Below are 25,777 nucleotides of genomic sequence, written 5' to 3'. Positions count from 1 at the left end.
AAACTAAATGGACAGAAGTATCCACCGGCTTGGATGTACCCGGTCGTGAGTTATGAGCTGATGCTTGAATTTAAATAACACAATACAACTGCAAATCTGCCCATGTCAGCGTTGATGTATGTTGATATCTAAGTGCTCTGCGGTGTTTGGCTTGAGAGGTTTGACATAGGATGTCAGTGTCAGTAATGAGCATGTATATGTTTACAATACATAGAGGCGTGCAATAAGCACACGGGGTTGATCCACGGTGGCCATCGTTCTGGATGTCACAATTATCAACGAGTATTGAAGCCTGGGCCTGAAGATTAATAGGATTGCAATCAATAATGTCTGTGAATATTTTTTGATAGGAGTGCACTCCAGAGACTCACTATTTTTTGCTTAGCCTGGCTATATACCGCTGATGAAACGTAGTTGATTTTATGGGGGGTTTTTATGTGCGTCTTGTTCACTGTTGTGTGTTTTTTTGATACTGTCATATGCAATAAATTGACCAATATTAGGAATAGGTTCTGGCTCCCTTAGATCTTTTTGGTTGTAAAGTTTGGCATATTTGTAAGGTGAGACAGAGAGGGGAATATTTAAGTTGATATCCCGTACTAATTTATTTTACCCCCATGATTTCTAGTTATTCATCTACTGGAAAGTATGGAATGACAAGAGAATATATATATATCTAATGGGAAATGTTTAATGTTTTCTAGATGAACTATATAAGAATAACATTACTCTGCTGGACAAAGCACGTATAGAATGGGAGACAGAACATATTAACACCTGTGAGGTACTTTATTAAAAACTTGATTAAAAGCTTTGTATTATGTCTGCTATGCTGCATTTGTAATATATCTGTGTATGTTGTATGTTCTTTGTTTTAGGCGTTTGAGCAACAAGAGAAGGATCGGATCAGCATACTGCGCAATTGCCTTTGGGTCCACACTAATCAGTACTCCATGCAATGTGTGAAGGATGATGAGGTAACACAATGTAATATGTCCAGAAGTCGGACATGGAATCCGGACATATCTAGAAGGAGAATATGACATGCTTATAGGATTGCAGTCTTCAGCACACTAAAACATTTTCTGAAACAACAAACTTTATTTGCTTATATAACTTTCAGCAAAACCTATAGCATATTAACCTCCTGGGGGATACAATTATATCGCCCAGCACTATTTTTTAAATTTTTTTATTTTTTAAATCATGTAGCGAGCCCGGGGCTCGCTACATGATAGCCGCTGTGCAGCGGCATCCCCCCACCCCCTCCGATCGCCTCCGGCAATCAAAGCAAACAGGACATCCCGTTCAGAACGGGATTTCCTGTTTGGCTTCCCCCGTCGCCATGGCGACGATCGTGATGACGTCATCGACGTCAACGACGTCGTGACGTCAGAGGGAGTCCCGATCCACCCCTCAGCGCTGCCTGGCACTGATTGGCCAGGCTGCGCACGGGGTCTTGGGGGGGGGAGCGGCACGGCGGGTAGCGGCGAATCAGCGCGGAGCGGTGGCGATCGGTATATACACGCAGCTAGCAAAGTGCTAGCTGCGTGCAACAAAAAAAAAATTATGCAAATCGGCCCACCAGGGCCTGAGAAATCCTCTGTGGCGGCTTACCCCAAGCTCAGCTCGGGATTATCCCCCAGAGGGTTAATAAACCTAAATATTCCAAATGTCAATCAGAAATACAATTGAGTGCAATGTGCAGGGTAAGAGAAATAGAGATGATCTCATCTCAGGCAAGTAAAATGATGGTGAAGCATGTGATGTATTTGATCATCCAGCACTAAGTGGAGCATTGTGAGACTCTTGTTTGAATAAGTATCGTAGGTTAAACTGGGTTTCCCAGGAACTGGTGGCTTGTTACATAGCTAGGTGGCACTGGCAGGTATTTACAGTAATGTGAAGAATACACTCCCACCGAAGTGGGGTTGGCCAGGGCACGGTTAATGATTTGATACCGTTCCACCCGGAAACCTTCACTCTTCCCAGGAGAGCCTTTTATACTCTAGCTTGGTCACCTTCTCTCACTCCTGTATCCAGGACTTGTAAGAAGCATCCTCTCTGCTTTGGAACTATCTCCCACAGCCTGTCCATCATGCTCCAAGGAAACCTTCAAACATACTCTCAAAACACACCTTTTCAGACAAGCATAGAATTTGCTGTAGGTCACAGGTGGAGCCTTACTGCCTCATGCATTAACTCCTGTGCCACCTTCCCAGTGTCTCTATCCCACAATATAAAACTATGGGTAGTCTATTAAGTCATATGATCAACTTGTAGGTGCAACAAGAAAAGAAGAACACAAAAACCAGTATATGCTGCACAAAACTGCAATATTTTCATTTTGCATTTTGTTAGGCCACAAGATATAGTAACAATAGAGCTAAATTGATGTACCCTTTGAAGCATATTATATGATACATATTGAAAATAGAATACTTCAACTTAATAACAGATTAGCAGATCATGTCAAACATTAATTGAACCATAAAGTATTTGATTTTTTTTTTAGAAGGATCAATAATCTGACACAATAGAACGGGGGTGGACAAACTTTTTAGGCTAAGGGCCATATCGCCGTTCTTGAGAGTGCTAGGGGGCTGAAATAAGCAAATTTAAATACAACTTGTGCTGATTGCTGTGAAGTACACTATTCCTGTGATATTTTGTTAAATAAAAATTTCCACTGGAAAAAACTCAAATACTGTGTGCAGTTAGCACAGTGGCAGCTGCTAATCAGTGGCCGTTACTGCTGATGGCACAGTGGCTAATCGGTGCATGCTACTGCTGCTGGCCCCTGCATGCATCACCGCAACTACTGCCTGTGAGCCGCATGGAATTAACAGTAGAGAGCTTTGGGGGCCACCAAAAATGACTTGATAGCCGCATTGACATGCCTGCAACAGGACATAACCTACCCATATTGATGATAGGTCAGACCAAATCTGTGAGATTATCCCATGTTTAGAGTGTGTGTCCAATTGGACCTGGTTTGAGGATTAATACCACTCACAGAGAATGATAAAACCGACCAATATGATCAATAAATACAGTAATTCTGAATCTGAATAAAGACACAAAAAGGCCATGGTGCTGCTGCTTTAAAAAATAAAAATGCTGCTGCTTTAAAAAAAAAAAAAAAAATAATAATAATAAATATATATATATATATATATATATATATATATATATATATATATATATATATATATATATATATAGTGGGATGCAAAAGTTTGGGCAACCTTGTTGATCGTCATTTTCCTGTATAAATCGTTGGTTGTTACGATAAAAAATGTCAGTTAAATATATCATATAGGAGACACACACATTGATATTTGAGAAGTGAAATGAAGTTTATCGGATTTGCAGAAAGTGTGCAATAATTGTTTAAACAAAATTAGGCAGGTGCATACATTTGGGTACCACAAAAAAGAAATGAAATCAATATTTAGTAGATCCTCCTTTTGCAGAAATGACAGCCTTTAAAGGGACTCCGAGCAGTAAATAAATACAAAATCTGAACTTACCTGGGGCTTTCTCCAGCCCATCGTAGGTCGGGAGGTTCCTCGGCGTCCCTCTGGCTCTTCTCCCAGAGCCTGGCCAGAAATGGCTCCCGGCGACACTGGGCCCGACTGTCGGGCTCCCTCTTCCTGAAAGGTGACGTCAGACGTCACCACGCCGGCCGCCTCGCATCATCACAGCGGCCGGCGTGACAGTACGGCGCATGCGCGATTAAACCGTGCATGCGCAGTACTGTCACTCCGGCCGCCGTGATGACGTGAGGCGGCCGGCGTGGTGACGACTGACGTCACCTTTCAGGAAGAAGGAGCGCGACACTCGGGCCCAGTGTCGCCGGGAGCCATTTCAGGCCAGGCCCTGGGAGAAGAGCCAGAGGGACGCCGAGGAACCTCCCGACCTACGGTGGGCTGCAGAAAGCCCCAGGTAAGTTCCGATTTTGTATTTATTTACAGCTCGGAGTCCCTTTAAACGCTTCTGAGATGACCATTCCAGAACATTGTACTTGTTCCTCTGCATGAATGCCTTAGTGAATTTTTAGCAGTGACCTGGAAAAGAATAAATACAATGTACTTATTCTTAAAAGTGCTGGGGAAATCGCTATACCAAGCGCTTTTTCAAGCGTTTTGCAATTTTCCTATACCTGCCATTATAGGGAAATCGCCCCAAAAATGGTACAGGCAGTGCTTTGCTAAGCGGATCGGAAACAAACCGCTCAGATGTGAACACTCTCATAGGGAATCATTGTACAAGCACTTTTTGGGCGATTTAGAAATTCACCGGCGCTTAAAAAAAACAAACGCTAAACGACCTAGGTGTGATCAAGCCCTGATAGATTGTACTGGGTGAGAGAAGTACAGTATAGGAGCTTTAAATCACTGCACAGAGTGATGAAGGACTTAATGCTACTTGCATGGATGTTTTGGCCAGATTTCCATGTATGTATATTTTGCCCTTGGATACAAGAATGCTAATATTTACCTAAATGTGTAATACCAGTACTGTTTCCACTGATGAGACTTGGCCCTTCATGGCCCCTTTCCTAACCACTGTGCGTCACTTATGCCTAGATCCTGGAGGTTGTCAGACAGAGCCTTGAGCAGTGTCATGTGGATACAGAAATCAATCACTTTATTCAGACCAACACCATAGGACGCATCCCACCAGGTATTTGCAACATATTTTTTTTCTAGGGAGCAATAAAAACTCAGATCTGTGGTGTTATTGCTACCGATGAACTTTTCAAAGCACTAATGTATTCTCTCTAGTAGTGATCAGAAGCAGTAGAGTGTTGTACCGTGTTAGCCATCAGAAAAAACAAGAAGTTTTGAATCAGGATGATATCATTTATTGGCTATGAATAAATGGTATCATCCAGATTCAAAACTTCTTGCTAGTAGTTATCAGTTATTGTTATTCATTTGTAAACACCCCTTTTACTTTGCTTAGGGTTCATAAACACTTTTACCTTAGGTCACTCAAAAAGACTACTCACAATCATCTCAGGAGGCATTTCTAAGTGTCTCTAAAAATGTCCCTCAAACCCTGCTGACTAGTTGTTAGCGACGGGCATGCTGGAAAACATCAGCATTGTTACTTCCTGCTGCAGATTTCTGAGGCGTGCTCCTGCTCATCCTCCCCACTCACACAGAGCAGAACATGCTGCTCTGCAGATAGCCAAGCAGAGTATTTCTATAGAGAGAGGATGCAGGAAACAATAAAGAACGATTGTTGCAGACAACAGTTATTGAAGGTGTGTACTCTGCTTTGAAAGATCACTTAAATATGCTTTTTTTGCTTCCTAAAAAGTAAACCTATTTACACACTTGAACTAATTGTTGGCCAAAACAATTTTTTACCGATCTATTTGGGTAGCCATTCTGGGAGCAATGGTTGTACAAACACGCTGTTCAGCTCCCAGTCAAGCAAAGTATACTGTTTTATGGCGAAGGTAAGGTGGAAGCACAAGCAGTTTCATACTGTAGGAACTTATTTGAGAATAAAGTGCTACAGGAAACAAAAAAATGAGACACGTATACTGGTGCTAGTTTTTCAGCCCTGACCAGTGGTGTAGCAATTTGGGACACAGAGGTTGGGGCCGGGGCCCTTCCTCAACCTCAGTACTATTACAGTAGTTGTTCAATGGAACTTTGTTGGTAATGATCACTTCTATATGTGCTTTGAATAGTGGCAATCATTCACAAACTGTTCTCCTGCTGCTTACACCTCTGATACTGTGGATGTATTGGCAGGTTTTGTGGCGCCATATGAATTGTTATGTTTAGAATGCTTGCCGGGCCCATATAAAACTTGCACTGGGGCCCAAAGCTTCTGAGCTACGACATTACCCAGTCATGAAAGGTAATTCCTAATGACAAAAACCAAGGAACCTTAATTTGTAGGCATTAGTCATAATGCTGTCTAATGACGGGGCCCTTATGCAATTAACATTTTCTCCTGAGTTTTCTCCTAGAGATACTTTTTCATCTTTCTTTAAAGATTTTTCAGCACTGAAAAAAGTACCAAAATGTAGGTAAAAAATATTTGTCAAAATTATTCCGTTTTTTTTTTTGTTTTTTTTTACGCTAAGGGCCCGTTTCCACTATCGCGATTTCAAATGCGGTTTTTCGCATGCGAATTCGCATAGCCAATACAAGTGGATGGGACTGTTTCCACTTGTCAGGATTCCTTTGCGTTTTTCTGTGCAGAAAAAATCTGCACGGCAGAGCCATCAGAATTCGCATACCGCTATGCGAATCGCATACAATGTATTTAATAGGGAATTCGCATGCGGTATTGGTATGCGTATTTTCATGCGATTTCGCATATGATTTCACATGGAATCAATGGAAAAGCACACAGGCACTGCCATGGTTAAATTCGCATACATCGTCATCAATGCGAAATCGTATGTAAATTCACATGAACATTCGCATACAACCACATGTGAAATTCACATCCGCATGCGAATTTTTACCGCGGCGATTCCCACCACACAAGTGGAAACAGGCCCTTACTGGTGGCATAAAAGGCATTATAAGGGGTGAACATTTCACCTTGGAGAAAATGTAGGAGAAAAAGTTAATTGCATATGGACCAGAGACTCAACACATTCAAAAGTTTTGCTGCTGATAGATTTTGAAGTAAAAAAAGAAAATGAATAGCTACAGATTACAATTGTTATTTATATTTCATTCAACATTCATTGACAAGTGGTAGAATTAAACTCTTTACAGAGGAGAGTGATTCATGCTATATTTATACTTTTTGTATGCCTGTAGGTCCTGTCCTATATGAAAGCTACACAAATGGCTTTATTACTGGCAGTAGTAACGGATTAGGTGGCAGCAGCAAAGTTTTGAAAAGGTAAGAGGAGGGCACACATTTCCTGTATGAATGCAAATGCTATAATCTCTACAACTCCCACAGACAAAATGCTTAAAGGACAACTGAAGTGAGAGGTATATGGAGGCTGCCATATTTATTTCATTTTAAACAATACCAGTTGCCTGGCTGTCCTGCTGATCCTATGTCTCTAATACTTTTAGCCATACACCCTGAACAAGCATGCAGCAGATCAAGTGTTTCTGACATTTTTGTCAAATCTGACAAGATTAGATGAATGCATGTTTCAGGTGTGCGAAGCAGACACTACTGCAGCCAAATAGATCAGCAGGGCTGCCAGGCAACTGGTATTGTTTAAAAGGAAATATATATGGCAGCCTCCATATACATCTCACTACAGTTGTCCTTTAAAGTGATACACATACTCAGTGATATTTGTGGGTTAAAAAAAAAGTAATCACCTCAGCTCAGACCCATACAAGAAGTTTGGCTAAAATGATTTCAGAATTGGCTACAGTAGTTCAGAATTGGCTACTGGTCTAATGATTACTTCAGGTGATTATGTTTCCCGTGCTGCAGTACTTCCTACTCTAAGCAGCTAATAACTAATGCAGCAATATGGGAGTAAGGGGCGGTTCACATTTCAGCAGATGGAAAACGAACACAGTAAGTGTCCATTTTGCATCCACTTGTAGTTTCTGCGCCATCTGCTCCGCATCCACTTTGCCCGAGATCGCCACTCACATGTCCCGCCGCCGATCCCCACCACCTGGTCCCTCTGTACTCAGCCTGGAGGCTGGCAGGAACATGGGGCTCTCCATAGGATGCAATAGACAAATTCTCCCTAGCAACAGCGAGAATTTTCATTGTCCCACCATGAACCAATGAGAATTCTATCTGTTGCTGAGGATTCCCATTGGTCTTTTGCAGCCCAATGGAGATCCCCATGCTTCCGCCGGCCATCGGGTTGTGTATGAGGGACCAAGTGATGGCGGGACACATGAGTATTACATCACGCCAGCAATTGAAGTGGGTGAAGTGGACGCGGCGACTAGCCTAGTGAGAACGGACACTGTATGTTCTCGTAAGCTTTCGTTGCATACATTTTCCCGGCCTGTCCAGTGAAATGTGCAAAGTTCAGTCTCTGAGGATACTTTTTTTTTAACAATTGGAACCGGATCCTATTTTTAACAGTAGGATCCACTTCTGCGCAGATTAAAGGTTAAAAAATAAGTCCCTAACGAGTACATTTTTTTTTAACAAGCGTGAACTTGGGTTGAAAAAAGACATGCATCCACTAAGTTCAGCCAGAAAATAAAGTACAACACTAGCCTGCACCCTCACATAGCCCTACTTATCACACAAAAATGATCTATATATTGTTTTTATTTGACACAGATTAGGCTTTCTTTGGATGGTACTTTTTGCTAAGAATTATTTTATTCTATGTGCATTTTAAAGGGAATAATAAGAAAAAAAAGTGAAAATACAAAACTAGCCTGCAACTTTACATATCCCTACTTATTATTATTATTATTTAGTATTTATATAGCGCCGACATATTACGCAGCGCTGTACAGTATATATATATATATATATATATCTTGTCACTAACTGTCCCTCAAAGGAGCTCACAATCTAATCCCTACCATTGCCATATGTCTATATTATGTAGTGTAAGTTATGTAGTCTAGGGCCAATTTTTTAGGGGGAGCCAATTAACTTATCCGTATGTTTTTGGAATGTGGGAGGAAACCGGAGTGCCCGGAGGAAACCCACACAGACACGGAGAGAACATACAAACTCTTTGCAGATAGTGCCCTGGCTGGGATTCGAACCAGGGACCCAGTGCTGCAAGGCGAGAGAGCTAACCACTACGCCACCGTGCTGCCCACACCAAAATGATCTATATATATATTGTTTCTACTTGCAATAGATTAAACTTTCTTTGGGTGGTACTTTTTGCTAAGAAATTTATTTTATATGCATTTTAATAGGAATAATAAGAAAAAAAATAAAAAATTAATTATTTCTCAGTTCAGCCATTATAGTTTTAAAATAAAATGTGCTATTGTAGATACTGTAAAACCCACACCTTTTATTTTCCCATTTGTCCTGGTTATTTAAATTATGTCCCTAGTACAATGTATGGTGACAACATCTTATTTGGAAATAAAGGTGTGTTTTTTCCATGTTATGTTTCTTTATACTGTATCAATAATTACAAGCCCTTATTTGCAAAAATAACAGTAGTAAATCCTCATGACATACATATTAAAAAAGTCCCTCAGGTAACTATTTATATATTTTTTTTAATAACAAGTGTTTTCCAAGTGTTTTTATTTTGGAACTATGGGGAAGGGGGTATAAGGGGTTAATAACTAATAGGAGATTATTTTTTATGTATTTAAGTGAATGTAAGGCCCCGTTCACACTTGCGTTTCTCTGCCAAATGGACCGGATGACCTGACCGGATCCAGATCGGAACCGTACGATTCTGATACGGATCCAATCCGGATATGGTCAGGTTGCATCAGGTGTACATCAGGATGTGATCCGGATTCGTTTGGCAAAAGAGAGTAGAAATAAATAAAAATTTGGGGGTTGTGAGAGAGTGTGCTACTGAGGAGGCGGCTCCAATGCGGTGGTTTGCACACGGAAGCGTGTGTCTGGTAGCAGGGCAGAACGCGGAAAAGCCGCCGCATGCAACAACAGTAAGGAGGCTGGTTCCGCGTCCAGCGCGGTGGTTTGCACGCGGCAGCGTGTGTCTGGTGTGGCTGAGTCTGTTAGTGCACACAGGCTTAGGAATACGCGCGCGTGCGCTGAGAGGCAGAATTCTTATACTGGGCAGAGAGAGTCAGCTGATCACGCCGATCAGGATACTATTGGTTGATCAAATAGGGGTGGTGCTGGAGAGCACTACTCCATGTATAGTTACTGCTGGCCAGTTGCAAGTTGTCTGCCGTTGCGAACACTACGTGGAAGCACTCAGACCTTAGTCAGATCCAACAGTGTGTTTGAACCAGGAGGACCTGAGAATTCACACTGAGTCAGATTACTTGAACTGTTATTCTGTTTATGCTTAAGCTAGTTCCAGGGTGTAGAGACCAAGGACCTCACACCCAGACTAGGGAACTGTATTATCATTTGTGTTATACATCAGACTAGTTCCAGGGTGCTGAGACCATGGATCTCTTACCCAAGACTAGGGAACTTGTGCGATCATTTTGTTATACATCAGACTAGTTCCAGGGTGGAGAGACCACGGACCTCACACCCAGACTAGGCAATGTTTGATATCTGTTATGACTTATTGCTTTCTTGACTACTCTTCTGTCCTCTGATTCGGTACCTCGCATATATGATACTCCGTTACCAGACCCTGCTTGCCTTGGATACCGAATCAGCCTTCTGTCTTTGTACTTTATCTGTCCGTGTGTTACCGACCAGGCGTGTCCGACCTCGAGAGCTATCTCTCCCCTTAAGAGATAGTCTCCAGATCAGAGCGTGACATCCACCTTCAGGTGTCACTCACTCTCTGGCCCTTCCTATCTCCAGCCTGACTCCACCCCTTGAAGAGTCTCAGGCTGCTGGAAGGTTCCTGTGCTCTCCGAGCAGTGTTCCTTTACTGCCTAATATCACCTGCCCAGCAGGTGTATTACTCAAAGTACTACTGTTACACCAAACACTTACATACCCGTAGGTGTCCAGAGGTTAGTAATATATCTGTATTATCAGTGATTCTGCAGATCATCAATAATCAGGTATATATCTGCATTCTTAGTGATACTGCAGATCACCAATAATCAGATTCTCTCTGCGTGCTGACACCAATCGTTACAGGGGTCTGGGAGGTCAGCAGAAGGTGCACCTGTGGAATCAGGTCCTCCGCTGTATAGGCATCACCTCCACCTCTGACATACTGCCAACAGCTCCAGCACGTTAAAAGTCACTGCTGCTCCACTCCAAAATGCTTGCCCATGTGTCCCCATCCAAAATCGCCGCTAGAATACACATAGGAAGTGGGGTAGAACATCAGGTGTTTGTAGCCAGTGTGTTCTGTGCTTCCGTTTCCCATTGGTGTTCTGTTTCCGGATGGTGCAGTCAGGCTCCGGTCCGGGTGCGTGGGCCGGATGAGCCGGACCAAAAAATAGCGCATGTTGGAAAAGTGTCCGGAGTTCGGCTCCGTACTGTACGGAACGGACGCGTGTGAACGTCCGCATAACCTTTGCATTGCTATGCGGAATGTACATTCCGTTTGTACAGTATACGGTCCGGATCCGATCAGGCGGATCCGGACAGGGAACGCTAATGTGAACCGGGCCTAAGTGTATTTTTACTTTTTGTCCACTAGATGTCCCCACACTTTGAACCGTGCACAGGAAATGTGTTTTTAATTTCACTTTACAAATGACCACAGGCATCTCACTGATGCCAGTGATCATTTTTTTACAGGTGCTTTGATTGGCTTTTGAAACACTTATTCCCATTCACCAATCAGTGCTAGGCGGGACGTGCTCTCCTGCTTGCGGGACAGAAAACAGATCGGTGTACATATACGCCCCTGATCCGCAAGTGAAGTTTGAAGGTGTGTATATATACTTACCGTACTAGAAATCTGCAACTGGTTAAACAGGGGTCCCCAACCCCCGGTCTGCGTCCCACTGCCAGGCTGCAGGCTGTGCTAAGCTGAGCTGTGCCCGTCTGACTGCAGAGTTCGAGATGCTGAGAGTAGCATCACTGCACAGGATGCTGAAGAAAAGCAGAGCTGTCTGCAGCCTTTCTTACTGCTGCCACCTGGTGTCTGTAATATGTAAAGCAGCATGCTTTCTCTCTGTACAGACAATGGGTGGTAGCAGTGAGGATGACTGAGAGGCTCTCGTTTCTTGTCAGCCACAGAGTCTGCACGGAGGTGGTGAGGTAAACAGCTGATGCAAGGGAGAATGGTAGGCTAGAGGTGCGTACACACATGCGACTATAGTCGTTTGTAACGATCGTTCCCCGATCTTTACCAACGACGATCGTTACAAAAAGCGAACCACCGACTATTAAGGCAAACGACGAACGAGCCAAATCGCTACAAAAGAAAGTTCTGTCTCGGCGGATTTTAACCAACGACGATCGTTTGCAAAAGTAGTACATCGTTGGAAACGATCGTTCGTACTAGGCTTGACATGCGCATTTCACTATTTCACCGTGAAACTTCTCATTTTTATGCGCAGGCGCAATAGTTGCTTTACGTGATGTAACGTTCGTTCTAACGATCAGATCGTTACACACCTTTTAAAACTAACTTTACTTAGGTCGTTCTTTCATCAATTAAAAGTTCGTTCGTCGTCCTCAACGAACGATCGTTGTCGCATGTGTGTACGTAGCATAAAAGTGTAGGGAAGGGTAGAAGTGAGTGAGTGGAGGAGGATAGGGAAAGGGGAGTGAGTGGTGGAGGAAAGCGGAGGAGGGAAGGGTAAAAGTGAATGTGAGGAGGAGGGAAGTGTAAACGTGAGTGTGGTGAGGCAGATGAGGGCAGCAGGAAAGGCTGGAGGTGACTGCACCAGTAGATAAGGAAGCCCAGGCTGTACCTCCTCACTTTCACCAGCTGTCACATCAAATCTGTCTTTTGCTGAATGGGGGTGCAATGCTCCATACTCCACCAGTGAACTATGGTGGGCAGAGGCGTAGCAATAGGGGTTGCAGAGGTAGCGACCGCATCGGGGCCCTTGGGCCAGAGGGGCCCTGAAGGGCCCTCCCTCAACTACAGTATTAGCTCTCTATTGGTCCTGTGCTCATAATAATCACTTCTATAGATACTTTGAATAGTAGTAATCATTAACAAACTGCTCCCCATCCCCTTCTTGTGCCTCTAACACTGTAGTTGCCATTCGCAGGTTTTGGTGCGCCGTATCAATTGTTATGTATAGATTGCTTGGGCGGGCCCCATTGTAAAACTTGCATCGGGGCCCACAGCTCCTTAGCTACGCCACTGATGGTGGGTTATGCAGCAGCACTGCCCCAGTCCACACAAAAAATCCAAACTGCTGAGAGTGATTAGTTTAGTGGTTAGGTGCTGCCAGGACTTTTATATGTACTGACACTGTCCATAGAACAGCCCCCCCCCCCCCCCCCATGCAACCACACACACACCCCATGGCTCCTTCCCACTTTAAGGAGCTTTGCAGTTCTGAAAGGGTTAAATACAAATTTTGGCAGCACCTTAGCATAATGGATAGAACTCTATCCTTGCTGCGCTGGGTACCCGGTTTGAATCCCAGCCAGGGCACTATCTGCACTGAGTTATTTGCACTGAGCTTGTTTGTTCTTCCTTTGTCTGTGTGGGTTGTACTCTGATAAATTAATTGGCTTACCCCCTAGCTAACAATAGACATGGGACTATGGTAGGGATTGGACTGTCAGCTCCTCTGAGGGACAGTTAGAGACATGAATATGTACTCTGTAAAGCGCTACAGAAGATGTTGGTGCTATATACTGTAAATATTAAATAATTGACATTACGCCAGCTTGTAAACATTTATTTTTTGCATGTAAACACACAGCTACTCCACAATAACCCAAACATGGAATCTTAGACTAGAAGTGTAATGCTGTGCATACATGGACAGGAGGGAGGCTTATCAATCGAGCCTGATGGCTCAATTGATAATATCCGACGTGTCCGATACCCCGCCGGATCGATACTGCGCTCAATACCAGCGGGGAGAACAATGGCAAGAAACGAGCGGCTCATTAGCCGATCCCGCGGGGACGAGAGGCAATCGATCCGCACGCGCGGACGAGCGGTGACGTGCCGGCATTGAGCCGCTGGCTCCATTCCGCCGCAAAAACAGTGTATGCCCAGCAAAAGAGCTGCTGTCAGTCACTCGGGGCAGCTAATTAATCATGCGGCGAGAGGAAAATACCTGGGCATCTTCACTACAAATCAAATACACATTCAAGGCCTAGAAAGAAGTGAAGTATGTTCTTGTGTTTACAGTGTCCCATCTATGTGTTCTTTAATTCCTTCTAGGATTTCTAATCTGATCCATGGTTGTAGTGGAAGTGTTAAAAATTTGTCAGAAGCAAGCAGCTGTCCACCTACAGGTTAGTATATACTTTGCAGCATATATCCTGCAGAACACCAGCAGCAGTGCATGGTTTTTACTATATTTATCTGCTATGTTTTGTCTTTTTCAGTAACCGGAGATTCTGTGTATGCAAGCATTCCCATAATTTCTAGCACAGATTCCAATGACATAGACCCTGGATACCAAGAATATACTGTGCTGTATGGTTATACTGCCCAGGTAATCTTAAGTACTTTATGCTATTTAATATAGGACTGTGACAATTCCCATGAAGCATGATATAAAGCAACCACTCCCCCCCCCCCCCCCCCCCAAATAAAAAAGAAATTGTTTCATTTGTTTCTCTCTATGCATAACTTTAATTAGGTCAACTTATGATTCACCCTGATCTGGGAGAACCGGAAGAAAGCAGCCAACAGAACCTTAACTGAAACTCTCCCTAATCATTTTCTCAAAAGAAGTTATTATTCCATGTATTATTCAATTTTGCAGCAATCCATGATAAACTCTTGTCCAGCCATTTGGATTCGTAAAACCTTCTGTATATGATTTTTTTTTTTTGGCCCAGCAAGTCCAAAACCTGAAGGAAGCACTGGGGTTTACTCTACACAGTGGCGGACACAAGCAGCAGTGGGCCCCTGTGCAAAATATCAATTGGCAAAAAATGGGTGCGGCTATAACCTGCGGCGCGCAAAGCGCGCCCCGGCAAAAAATGGGCGTGAATAGAATGGGCGTGGCAATGACCAGATAAGGGCGGAGCTAACTGTAATTTAAAGTGATCCCGGGGTGAGAGTGATATGGAGGCTGCCATATTTATTTCCTTTTAAACAATACTAGTTGCCTGGCGGCCCTGCTGATCTATTTGGCTGCAGTAATAAACTGAATTACACCAGCAACAAGCATGCAGCTTAATCTTCTCAGTTCTGACAATATTGTCAGAAACCCCTGACTTGCTGCATGCTTGTTCAGGGTCTATGGTTGAAAGAATAAGAGGCAGAGGACCAGAACGGCAACCAGGCAACTGGTATTGCTTAAAAGGAGAGAAATATGGCAGCCTCAATATTATTCTCACCTCAGGTTCCCTTGAAAAGTGCAACGCAAAGACAGTGGGCCCAAGTTTTGGTGACCCTTTCCCCAGAAAATTCACATAATTGTGCAGGTTTTCTCAAGAAAATACACATAATGTGAGCAGATTTGCCCAGAACATACACGCAATCATGTGGCAGACCTGCCCAGAACATACACCTGCTAAAATAAATAATAAAAAAAAACATTTACTCACCTGCAGCAGCAGACCTCCTGTCCCAGCCTCCATCCGGCGCGCAGCTCCCATGGGTGGTTGGGTGGATAGGTAGCCTGGTGGGTAGGTAGGTAGGCAGCCGGGTGGGTAGGTAGGTAGCCCTTAGCCGGGTGGGTAAGTAGCCTGGTGGGTGGCTGGGTAGCCGGGTGGGTAGCCTGGTGGGTGGCTGGGTAGGCGGGTGGGTAGGTAGCCTGGTGGGTGGGTAGGTGGGTGGTTAGGTAGCTGGGTGGGTAGGTAGCCTGGTGGGTCTTTAGGTAGGTAGCCTGGTGGGTTGGTAGGTAGCCGGGTGGGTAGGTAGGTAGGTAGCCTGGTGGGTAGGTAGCCGGGTGGGTGTGTAGGTAGCCGGGTAGGTAGCCAGGTGGGTGGTTAGGTAGCCGGGTGGGTGGGTAGGTAGCCGGGTGGGTGTGTAGGTATCCGGGTGGGTAGGTAGCCGGGTAGGTAGGTAACCGGCAGGGTGGTTAGGTAGCCGGGTGGGTAGCTAGGTAGCCGGGTGGGTAGGTAGCCGGGTGGGTGGTTAGGTAGCCGGGTGGGTGGGTAGGTAGCCGGGTGGGTGGGTAGGTAGCCAGGTGGGTAGGTAGCCGGCAGGGTGGGTAGGTAGCCGGGTGGGTAGCTAGGTAGCCGGGTGGGTAGGTAGCCGGGTGGGTGGGTAGGTAGCCGGCAGGGTGGTTAGGTAGCCGGGTGGGTAGCTCGGTAGCCGGGTGGGTAGGTAGCCGGTTGGGTGGGTAGGTAGCCGGGTGGGTGGGTAGGTAGCCGGTTGGGTGGTTAGGTATCCGGGTGGGTGGGTAGGTAGCCGGGTGGGTGGGTAGGTAGCCGGGTAGGTAGGTAGCCGGCAGGGTGGTTAGGTAGCCGGGTGGGTAGCTAGGTAGCCGGGTGGGTAGGTAGCCGGGTGGGTGGGTAGGTAGCCGGGTAGGTAGCCGGCAGGGTGGTTAGGTAGCCGGGTGGGAAGCTAGGTAGCCGGGTGGGTAGGTAGCCGGCAGGGTGGGTAGGTAGCCGGCAGGGTGGGTAGGTAGCCGGGTGGGTGGGTAGGTAGCCGGGTGGGTGGTTAGGTATCCGGGTGGGTGGGTAGGTAGCCGGGTGGGTGTGTAGGTAGGTAGCCGGGTAGGTAGGTAGCCGGCAGGGTGGTTAGGTAGCCGGGTGGGTAGCTAGGTAGCCGGGTGGGTAGGTAGCCGGGTGGGTGGGTAGGTAGCCGGCAGGGTGGTTAGGTAGCCGGGTGGGTGGTTAGGTAGTGGGGTAGGTAGCCGGGTGGGTGGTTAGGTAGCCGGGTGGGTAGCTAGGTAGCCGGGTGGGTAGGTAGCCGGGTGGGTGGGTAGGTAGCCGGGTAGGTAGCCGGCAGGGTGGTTAGGTAGCCGGGTGGGTAGGTAGCCGGGTGGGTGGGTAGGTAGCCGGCAGGGTGGTTAGGTAGCCGGGTGGGTGGTTAGGTAGCGGGGTAGGTAGCCGGGTGGGTGGGTAAGGTAGCCGGGTGGGTAGCTATCCGGGTGGGGGGCCCGACTCCTATCCTCCCTCACTCACCTCGGGGCCCCCCTCCCGGTATGCGCGGCGGCCGGCGGGAGAGCAGAAAATACAGGAAGTCTCCGGCCGGGGCTGCAGCAGTAGTGTTGTCCGGATCATGAACGATTCGGATCTTTGATCCGAATCTATTTTATGAGTCGATCATCCGAATCATCAAAATGAGTGATTCGGATCGCAAAAGGGGCGGGGCAAGGAGCGACACGCCCCCCTCTCAGCAGGCAGCGGGGTCCTGGAAGCAGAGCAGGGATGGATCGCTGAGTCGGAGGGGAGCCAGCCTTGCAGGGACAGGTAGATGAGAGAGAGGGGACATCGGTGCCACTGCCAGATATGTAGAGCACACATACTGGCTATAATGTGCTGATCATTACAGGCTGTCTGTTCGTAGTTGTGCACAGTGATCACATGGGAAACGTTTGGCTCAGCACAGCTCAGTAACTTTGCAGGCACTGTGATTGCAGCGCAATATGATCCTCCTCCACTCAGCACTAAACAGCTGCACTTCACTTCTGGGAATGCTTTCTTTCACTGCGACGTTTGCATTTAGCGTATACAGATGAGCATATAGGTGAAATACATGTAAAACATATGATTGCAGCATGTGGGTATTGTGTGCAAGCAAACATTTCTGCTCTCTGCTCGTCCCTCCTCTGTCCCCTCCCTGCCCTCTGTCCATCTTCTCCCCTTCTCTGTGTGTCCACCCCTCTCCCCTTCTCCTGTCCTGCTAGTAATTTCACCCCCGAATGCTTCCCTTGTAAAATGATCCGAGATTCGGATCAAAGATCCGGATCTTTTCAATGATCCGATTCGAATCATCCGGATCATTGAAAAGATCGGAACTTCCCATCTCTATGCAGCAGACGCTAGAGGCAGCTGCTGCTTAGTTTCCGATATGTCTCCAAGTTGGAGACCAAGCGGCAGCTGCCGCCCTCTAGCGTCTGCTGCAGCCCCGGCCGGAGACTTCCTGTATTTTCCGCTCTCCCGCCGCATGAGGGGGGGGGGGGGGGGGCCCGAGGTGAGGGGGGAGGGGGGCCCGAGGTGTGGGGGGAGGACAGGAGTCGGGGCCCCCCAGGTTAAAAAAATAAAAGATAAAGAAAAAAAAAACCTGCAATACTTAATGGGCCCCTGAAGCAGCGGAACTTCAGGGGCCCTCGTGCGGCGGCACGGCCTGCACGGCCGTATGTCCGCCACTGACTCTACAACTGTTGAGAGCAAAGTGATGTATCTACCCAGTGAAAACTGAACTAAAACTGGTCAGTAATTGACCGGCAAGAATTGGTTCAAGAAATGCTAATTACCAATAGCTAAATCTATACAAGATAGGGATGTACTGTATGTATTTGTTTAATCAGAAGTAACTCTTTTTTTATGAGTTTTTGCATCTTCATAGATCTTTGTAGATATTTGAGGCTTAGTTCCTCCAGCAGCCTAGTCGGCCTAGAGAACTCGAGGACAGCATTACATTTATCCTGCATAGGATCAAGCTAGCAATTAAAATCTCCCATAATTAAGGTGTGAATATCAGGCTTGTCTTGTAGATAGTCAATTACCGGTTTAAACGGGACAGTTAAAGATGGGGGCGGTATATAAAGTGCTACCACTATGCACACCACCTTATACAAGCGACCGTGTAGTATTATAAATCTACCAGTATACTCAGACTACGTGTACACCCTCCCAGCTTTGGTGCATGGTCAGTTTGGACTTCACTGCCAATCTACCAAGTGTGAGTACTTTTAATCCAATTATGGCTTATCAAGAGGGGCAATTTACACATACCCAAGAAGGGTACCGCCACTGCTGAAGCCTTTTATCAAAGAAATTTTGAAATTACATGGATTGCCCAATGATATACAGTAGTTTCCTACTGAGGTACAGAATTTACCTACAATTTGTAGTAAGAGGTGTGCAAAGCTCTGAAGATTCAATCCTCTCTTTCATGGTCAAAGAGAACAGGACTATTTGAGGTTTAATTTTGCCGTACCCTGTCTCCTGTCCAATTCATAAGTATCAGCAAAGCAGGAGAGCTTGGAAAATCTTAACAAAGATGGCAGGGGACAAACATGGCGGCGAGAGTCCATGGATTTAAACCTGGTTAGTAACCTCAAACTCTTTTTCGATGAGAAATCTGGGCCCACATGTATTGGGCCGTCTCTTAATGAAAAGGTGATAATTCCAGTGAACTAAAATGACTGAAGTATTTGAAGGACTATATTTGTGAATCTTTTTCCATTTCAGGCTGAGCACCTCCACCTCAAGTGATGATACAGGGCAAAGAAGAATATCAAGTGAAAGTCATTCTGAGCTCTAGAAGAAGCTGTGGGCAGCTCAGTTATTTAATAACATTGAAAGGTTATGGACCTGAGGAGAACTCTTGGGGACTAGCCAACAACGTACATGCCCATGATTTGGCTAGAGCCTTTCACTAGACTCATGCAGAAAACCACAGCATAATAGGTACATCCAGAGGCTGATCTGGAGAGAGGTGGCACTGTTATGTTACCTGCCCTGGCACAGGTAGATTCATGAGGTGGCACTGTTCCCTTACCTCCCAGCTGTGCTTTAGCTCATTTCCTGACTCATAGATGACCTGGTTATTTTGACCCCAACTGTTCTCCTTATCCTGTTGCTGAATTCAGCCTGTCTAAAAGGGAACCTAAACTGAGAGGGATATGGAATTTTCCTTTTAATAAATACCAGTTGCCTGGCAGTCCTGATCCCTTTGGCTGAAGTAGTGGCTGAATCACACAACTGAAACAAGCATGCAGCTAATCCAGTCTGACTTCAGTCAGAGCACCTGATCTCCCTGCTTGTTCAGGTGCTGTGACTGAAAGTATTGGAAACACAGGATCAGCAGGAGAGTCAGGCAACTGGTATCGGAGCAGTGCTTTTCAGCGCTGCTAGATTTGGGCGCAGCCGGCGCCTCCATAGACTTCAATAGGAATCATTCCTATTGAAGCGCTCAGTGAGTAACGTCGGCTCCGTCAGAAGACAGAGCCGAAGTTGCTTAAAAACATAATAATTCGGCCTCCAGCAATCGCTGGAAGCCGAATTATTTCATTCCCCCACTATCCATGTCGGCCTGGAGGGGGAATAGTAATTAAATCGGCCCGGACTTGTGCAGAAGCAGGATCAGCCATATACCGCTGTATCCTGCGCCCAAGTCTACCGGCGCCGATTTCAAATGTACGCACTGGTATTACTTAAAAAGGAAAAATCCATACCCTTCTCAGTTTAGGTTTCCTTTAACTACACTTCTGACTGCTACCAGTCTCCAACAGTTGACCACCAATTTGTCTGCCACTTCTCAATTCATTGCCTGACCTGTTGCCTATGCCCAATCTTGCTCCAAACTTAACCTCCTTATGGTGTACTGTTTATGCCTGATTGAAGCCTACTCTGACCTATTTCCAGTCTACTTGCATATGAGTGTTTTTTGGTCTGTCTCAACTCCTGGCCTACCATCAATAAGCCCTTTATCTGCCAGACTTGATTTTTTGCTTTACCCTTATGTTCTCAAAGTCAGACTTACCTGTTTTCTTTGTCTCCGGTGGAGCAATCTCGGTCTGTGTTACTAGCAGCAAAGCAGTCAGTTGCTCGCTAGGGGTAGCAATCCATGGACTATTGTGGGATGCTGTAGTGAAATCCTGTGAGTACCCTAGGAGAGGCTGCACCTACCAATTGTACTACAGTCAACAGGTACACTTACTGCAATAACACATTGTGGTTTTCTAACAACTTACTGTAACGATCGGCTCGCTACTGTGCTTGCTCTCCTGCAATGGCGGCGGAGTGTAACGATTGCTTGTTACACTCCAGCCGCCGGGTCCCACGCAGCTCCTCTCTATCCTGATTCGGCGGGGAGAGACGCCAGCCCAACTTCCTCCTTGGAGCTGGTGTCCCTCTGTTGCTAGGCTCGCTCTCTCTCTCTTTTGTGCAGTGGCCGGAGTACTGCACCTATCCTTAATTGATAGGCTGGCTATAAAAGCCCAGCACTCTCTCAGATGGATGCTGTTGCATCCCTGGTCTTCAGCCACAGCGTTCCATTTTGCTTCCCTACTACCAGGATTTCCCCTCCAAGTCGTTCCCCTTTTTGGCTATCCCTTGTTTCACACCTGCCTGCCTGATTTAGCCTGCCAACCTGCCTGCAGCTTAACCAGGATCCCTGCACTCGCTGTCATACTCCTGCCTGCCATCTATTCATCCCTTTTTCCAGCTTGCACTTCCCGGCATGCCTCCCTGTGTCTATCCCTGTTCGCTGTCTGTCACCCTGCCTTACTTCCCTGTCTGCTACTCTCCCAGGGGATTCCCTCAGCTTGCCTGTTCCCACCGGGGGACGGGGTGGGTTCTCCAGTCACCTGCAGCTTCCCTGGAATTCCAATTGTACAAGAAAAAAGCACATGCACCTTCCGTCCGTTGCTAATGTATTTATTGACAGTGGACTGCATACATCCAAAACATCAGGAACTAACTTCACATCACATTGACATTGTGCATAAAATCACCTGTGGCAGCCGTGGAGGTAGGTGACGGGTAATAATGGGGGACTAGCGAAGGCCGTCACGCTGTGTTCCCTCTGAGGAGGTAGTCCCTGGGATTCCTCAGCCTGCCTGCTCCTTCCAGGAACTCTCCAGTCACTTGCAGCTTTCCTGGGATTCCCTCAGCCTGCCTGTTACCTCCGGGAGCTCTCCAGTCACCTGCAGCTTCCCGAGGTTTCCTCCAGCCTGCCCGTTCCCTCCTGAGTTTCTAGCCTGTCAGCTCCCTTCCCAGGGACTACCTCTGACTTTTAGTATCTCCGCGACTTACCCTGTCAGTCAGTACCCCTCCTGGGATCCTATCCTGTCAGCTCCTTAACCAGGATTCCCCCCGCCTGTCCATTGCCTCCCGCAAAACCAGTCAGCGTCCTTCATGGGTTTCACCCTGCCTGCCAGTTCCTCCCTGGGATCCCTATTGGTTAGGCCTTCATGTCCTGCCAGTCCGGTCCTGCTAGCCTGTCCTTGCCCAACGGTCCATTCTGCCAGCATCCCCTATTATCCTGTTAGGTACCCTCTATCCTTCCTGTCACTGGTGCGGTAGTCCTAGGGGTCGTGACCTGGCGAGCACCAGGCAGCAAAGTAGTCCTCCATCCACTAAGGGTGACGGCCCATCATCCCTTGCAGGGTGTGCTGGTGAAACTTAGACCCCACGCCCTGGTGCTGCTCGCCCCTTCATAGCAGTGACAGGATCAACAGAACTCCGACGGTTCACAAAAACCCTGACACATTTCACTTTTTTTTCTGCTGACTACCAGCCTCTTGGCTTAGGGGTGAGTTTGGTATAGCACAAAGGGGGCATCACCATCATCTGTACACTGATTCTGGGTCAGAGATTCAAATGATTACAGAGGATCATCACAACAGCCACAACAACAAGTAGCATTTTTTAAAAATGGTAATGATGGCAGTCTCTGTATCACGGTCACTACAGCTTTCCTATGAACAAGGCCTATAGCCGATTACTGTGAAAATGCTTCCAGACCACCTTTGAAATGAAACAGTTACTGTAGCAAAAAGCCACACAATGGAACAAGTGGGGAAACATCAGCATTTGTATGTACATGTCTAACTTGCTTCACAACGGAACAAAGGAGGGTTTGAAAGCAGGCTGTTTTCAATGTAATGTTAGCCAGAAATGTGCATCTTATTTTTTACAGGACAAAACATTCTTATTCCAGGGTTTTTCTATGGATGTCATGCGTTATACCTACGATTTCTCCTTTTATATTAATTGTATGAAATGTTTTTATTTTCAGAATCCTGAGGAACTGGATATCAGTGCTGGAGATGTGGTGCGTGTGCTGGAAGAAGGAGAAGATGGCTGGTGGACTGTAGAGAGAAATGGTCGCACAGGATGGGTGCCTGGATCCTATATTGGCAAAAAAGACTGATGCGTGTCACAAATTTGTTGGAAACCATGTGACAATGCAATGGATGATGATCACATGGCCCTTGAACTCTAGCTGGGTCACTACTGCTGTGTTTCATATGTTGTTAGCAATACAGATTATACAGACTTGTATATATGAACTTATCATAGATACGGTACTTAAATATAAATCTTTTCAAGTATAAACCAAGCCCCCATTTACTGACCCTCCATTGGTCTTACCAGCACAATAGTTCACCTGCTGCTGCTGCTACCACCACCACCCAACTGGTTACTTCAGCACTCTTCTCTTCTCTCTCTGCCAAACTGTCCCACTTCCACATTCAGAGAGAGAATACGGTGTGTGCTAGGGAGGTATTGGTATAGCTACATTTCCTACATTTAGCTATCGGAACTGCAGTGTCTATTCAGCCGCTTCCTGCAACTGCGTCATTCTCTCTTTGCAGAGTTTTCCATTGCCTGGCACAGTCATTCAGCCTTGGTGGTAGTGACCCACAGCAAGGCTGAATGATAGCAACAAGGCAGTAGGCAGCAGAAGAAATGAGAGTGGGCAATCCACTTGTTAAAGTGGTATAAAACTCAAAATGTTGTCTCTGCTCTAAAAAAATAAAACAACTCATAATAATTAATAGAAATACAATTCAATCTGAACCTATGTCATAGGATTGCACTTGCCAGTACAAAGCTACATTTCATATCATCACATCTAAAATTAACTGCACCTTAATTACTTGACAAAGTATTATATAATTCTTCTGTACCATTATCAGTTTTGATTATATTTATTAAACAAACATACGTTTACATTAAATGGTATCCACTTTAGAGTATTACTTTCTTGCAACTCTATTCAGACATCAAAACAAAAATACAAATTGTATTTAACCGTCTCCTTTTCTGACTTGTTATTGAGAAAGATTATCTCTTTAAAATGTTTCTTAAAGGGGCACTACAGTGAAAAACTGTAAAATTTAAAACATGTGCAAACATATACAAATAAGAAGTACATTTTTTTTCAGAGTAAAATGAGCCATAAATTACTTTTTCTCCTATAATGCTGTCACGTACAGTAGGCAGTAGAAATCTGACCGAAGTGACAGGTTTTGGACTAGTCCATCTCTTCATAGGGGATTCTCAGCAAGGGTTTTTTTCTTTATAAAGATATTCCCTAAAAAAGGATTTAAACAATGATGCTGTCCATCTTCCCTGCTCCCTACACAGTTTTTAGGCAGTTGGACAGAACAACTGCCATTCACTAAGTGCTTTTGAAAATAAATATATACCTGAGAATCCCCTATAAAGAGATGGATTAGTCCAAAACCTGTCACTTCTGTCAGATTTCTACTACCTACTGTAAGTGACAGCAACATAGGAGAAAAGTAATTTATGGCTCATTTTACTCTAGAAAAAATGTGCTTCTCATTTGTATATGTTTGCACATATTTTAAATTTTACAGTTGTTCGCTGTAGTGCCCCTTTAAATGTTAACAGTTGCAGAAAGGTTTGCTGTTCCTTAAAGGACTTACGAGGCCTGTTTTGAAAAAAAAAAATAAAAAAAGTTAGATACCTGTGCCTGTTTGTAAGGCACGGAGGACGCCGTGCGCCCTCCGTGCAGTTCTGCAGGGTCCCCGCTGTTCAATATCCCCCGAACATCCCCCGACCGCACGGCCCGGGTCGGGCTCTCCAGCCTTCACAAAGATGGTCGCCGGAGCTGACCGCGGCTGCGCAGTCCGCATAGCTGCGAGTGCGACTGCGCAGCTCTAAGGGCAAATCCCCGATCCACGTAACAGTAGCGTGGATCGGAGAGTTGGCCTTAGAGCTGCGCAGCCGCACTCGCGGCTATGCGGACTGCGCAGCCGCGGCCAGCTCTGGCGGCCATCTTTGTGAAGGCTGGAGAGCCTGACCCGGGCCGTGCAGTCGGGGGATGTTCGGGGGGATATTGAACAGTGGGGACCCGGCGGAACGGCACGGAGGGCGCGGACGGCGTCCTCCGTGCCTTACAAACAGGCACGGGTATCTAACTTTTTTTAATTATTTTTTTTTACAAAACAGGCCTCGTAAGTCCTTTAAAGTACATCTAAAACCCAGCCAATCAAGACCAGCAATGAAAACTGCATTTGAAAACAATAAGTAGTTGCAGTGATATTGGCTTCTATAGTAAAATGCAAATTTTGGACATGGACCCACTTTTCCTCTCTGTTAAAGAGAACCCGAGGCGGTTCCTTGGGGGGGGGGGGGCAGATTGGAAACAGAGGCATGTTCTCTGCCTTATGACATGCCTCTGTGCCCCCACAGCACTGCGCTACAGCCCCCCAAAATTAGTGACAATATTTGTCACTATCTTGGAGGGTAAATAGAGGAGAGGGATTCCCTGTTCAAAACAACCGCTGGGGGAGTTCCTGCAGGCTTTCCAGAGCTGTTATTGGGCAGCTCTCTCTCCCTGGCCACACCCCCGGCTGCTTCCCCACATCCCTGCACACTGGGAGAGAGACCTCTCTCCTTCCAGGGTCGTGACCCAGAGGTCACAAAAGTGAAAGTGGGCCAGTGTGGCCCACAGGAGTGGCTGTTATCTGATCCGCCCAGCCCCCCAGATCAGGAAGCATAATTTTTATTTTATTTTATGAGCTTACCTTGGGCTCTATTTAAACCCTAATATTCATCAGTTATACTGATCATTTATTTGGGCACTGCTAGGCACGACTGAATATCCTGTTGGTATGTCAATCTGGTCGCTGCGAACACTAGATTTGTCCTCAATGCAGCATATTACAAAACTTTGCCCGAGTGCCATGTCTGCGCGCTCTCCGCCCCTGTCAATTTAACCTCCCTGGTGTTTAGCCCATAATGCTGATGGGCAGGAAAAAGAAGATCAAAGCGGGATACCTAGACTTGGCTAGCTATACTGGGATACCTATACATGGCTAGCTATACAGGGGCACCTAAAGTAGCAATAAAACATATGTGAACCCTTTAGGATTATATGGATTTCTGCACAAATTGGTCGTAAAATGTGATCTGATCTTCATCTAGGTCACAGCAATAGACAATCAGTCTGCTTAAACGAATACCACACAAATAAATGTTTCCATGTTTTTATTGA

At 45.9% G+C, this 25,777-nt stretch overlaps 1 protein-coding gene across 2 annotated transcripts in view; it reads left to right on the top strand.

Annotated features, from left to right (window-relative positions):
* Positions 1-22,863, top strand: part of PSTPIP1 (proline-serine-threonine phosphatase interacting protein 1) — an 80,374-nt gene extending 57,511 nt beyond the window's left edge. For both annotated transcript variants that reach the window (XM_068272608.1, XM_068272607.1), the window contains 7 exons: positions 705-784; positions 879-977; positions 4,593-4,689; positions 6,804-6,888; positions 13,889-13,962; positions 14,056-14,165; positions 22,544-22,863. In XM_068272608.1, the coding sequence (XP_068128709.1) occupies positions 705-784; positions 879-977; positions 4,593-4,689; positions 6,804-6,888; positions 13,889-13,962; positions 14,056-14,165; positions 22,544-22,678 (680 nt within the window). In that variant the 3' untranslated portion in view covers positions 22,679-22,863. The remainder of the gene's footprint in view (positions 1-704; positions 785-878; positions 978-4,592; positions 4,690-6,803; positions 6,889-13,888; positions 13,963-14,055; positions 14,166-22,543) is intronic.
* Positions 22,864-25,777: the final 2,914 nt, after the last annotated feature.

The sequence above is a fragment of the Hyperolius riggenbachi genome, chromosome 3 (assembly GCF_040937935.1).
Source record: "Hyperolius riggenbachi isolate aHypRig1 chromosome 3, aHypRig1.pri, whole genome shotgun sequence".
Classification (NCBI taxonomy): Eukaryota; Metazoa; Chordata; class Amphibia; order Anura; family Hyperoliidae; genus Hyperolius; species Hyperolius riggenbachi.
Note: the sequence above shows the minus strand (reverse complement) of the source record. Positions and strands in the feature narration are given on the sequence as shown.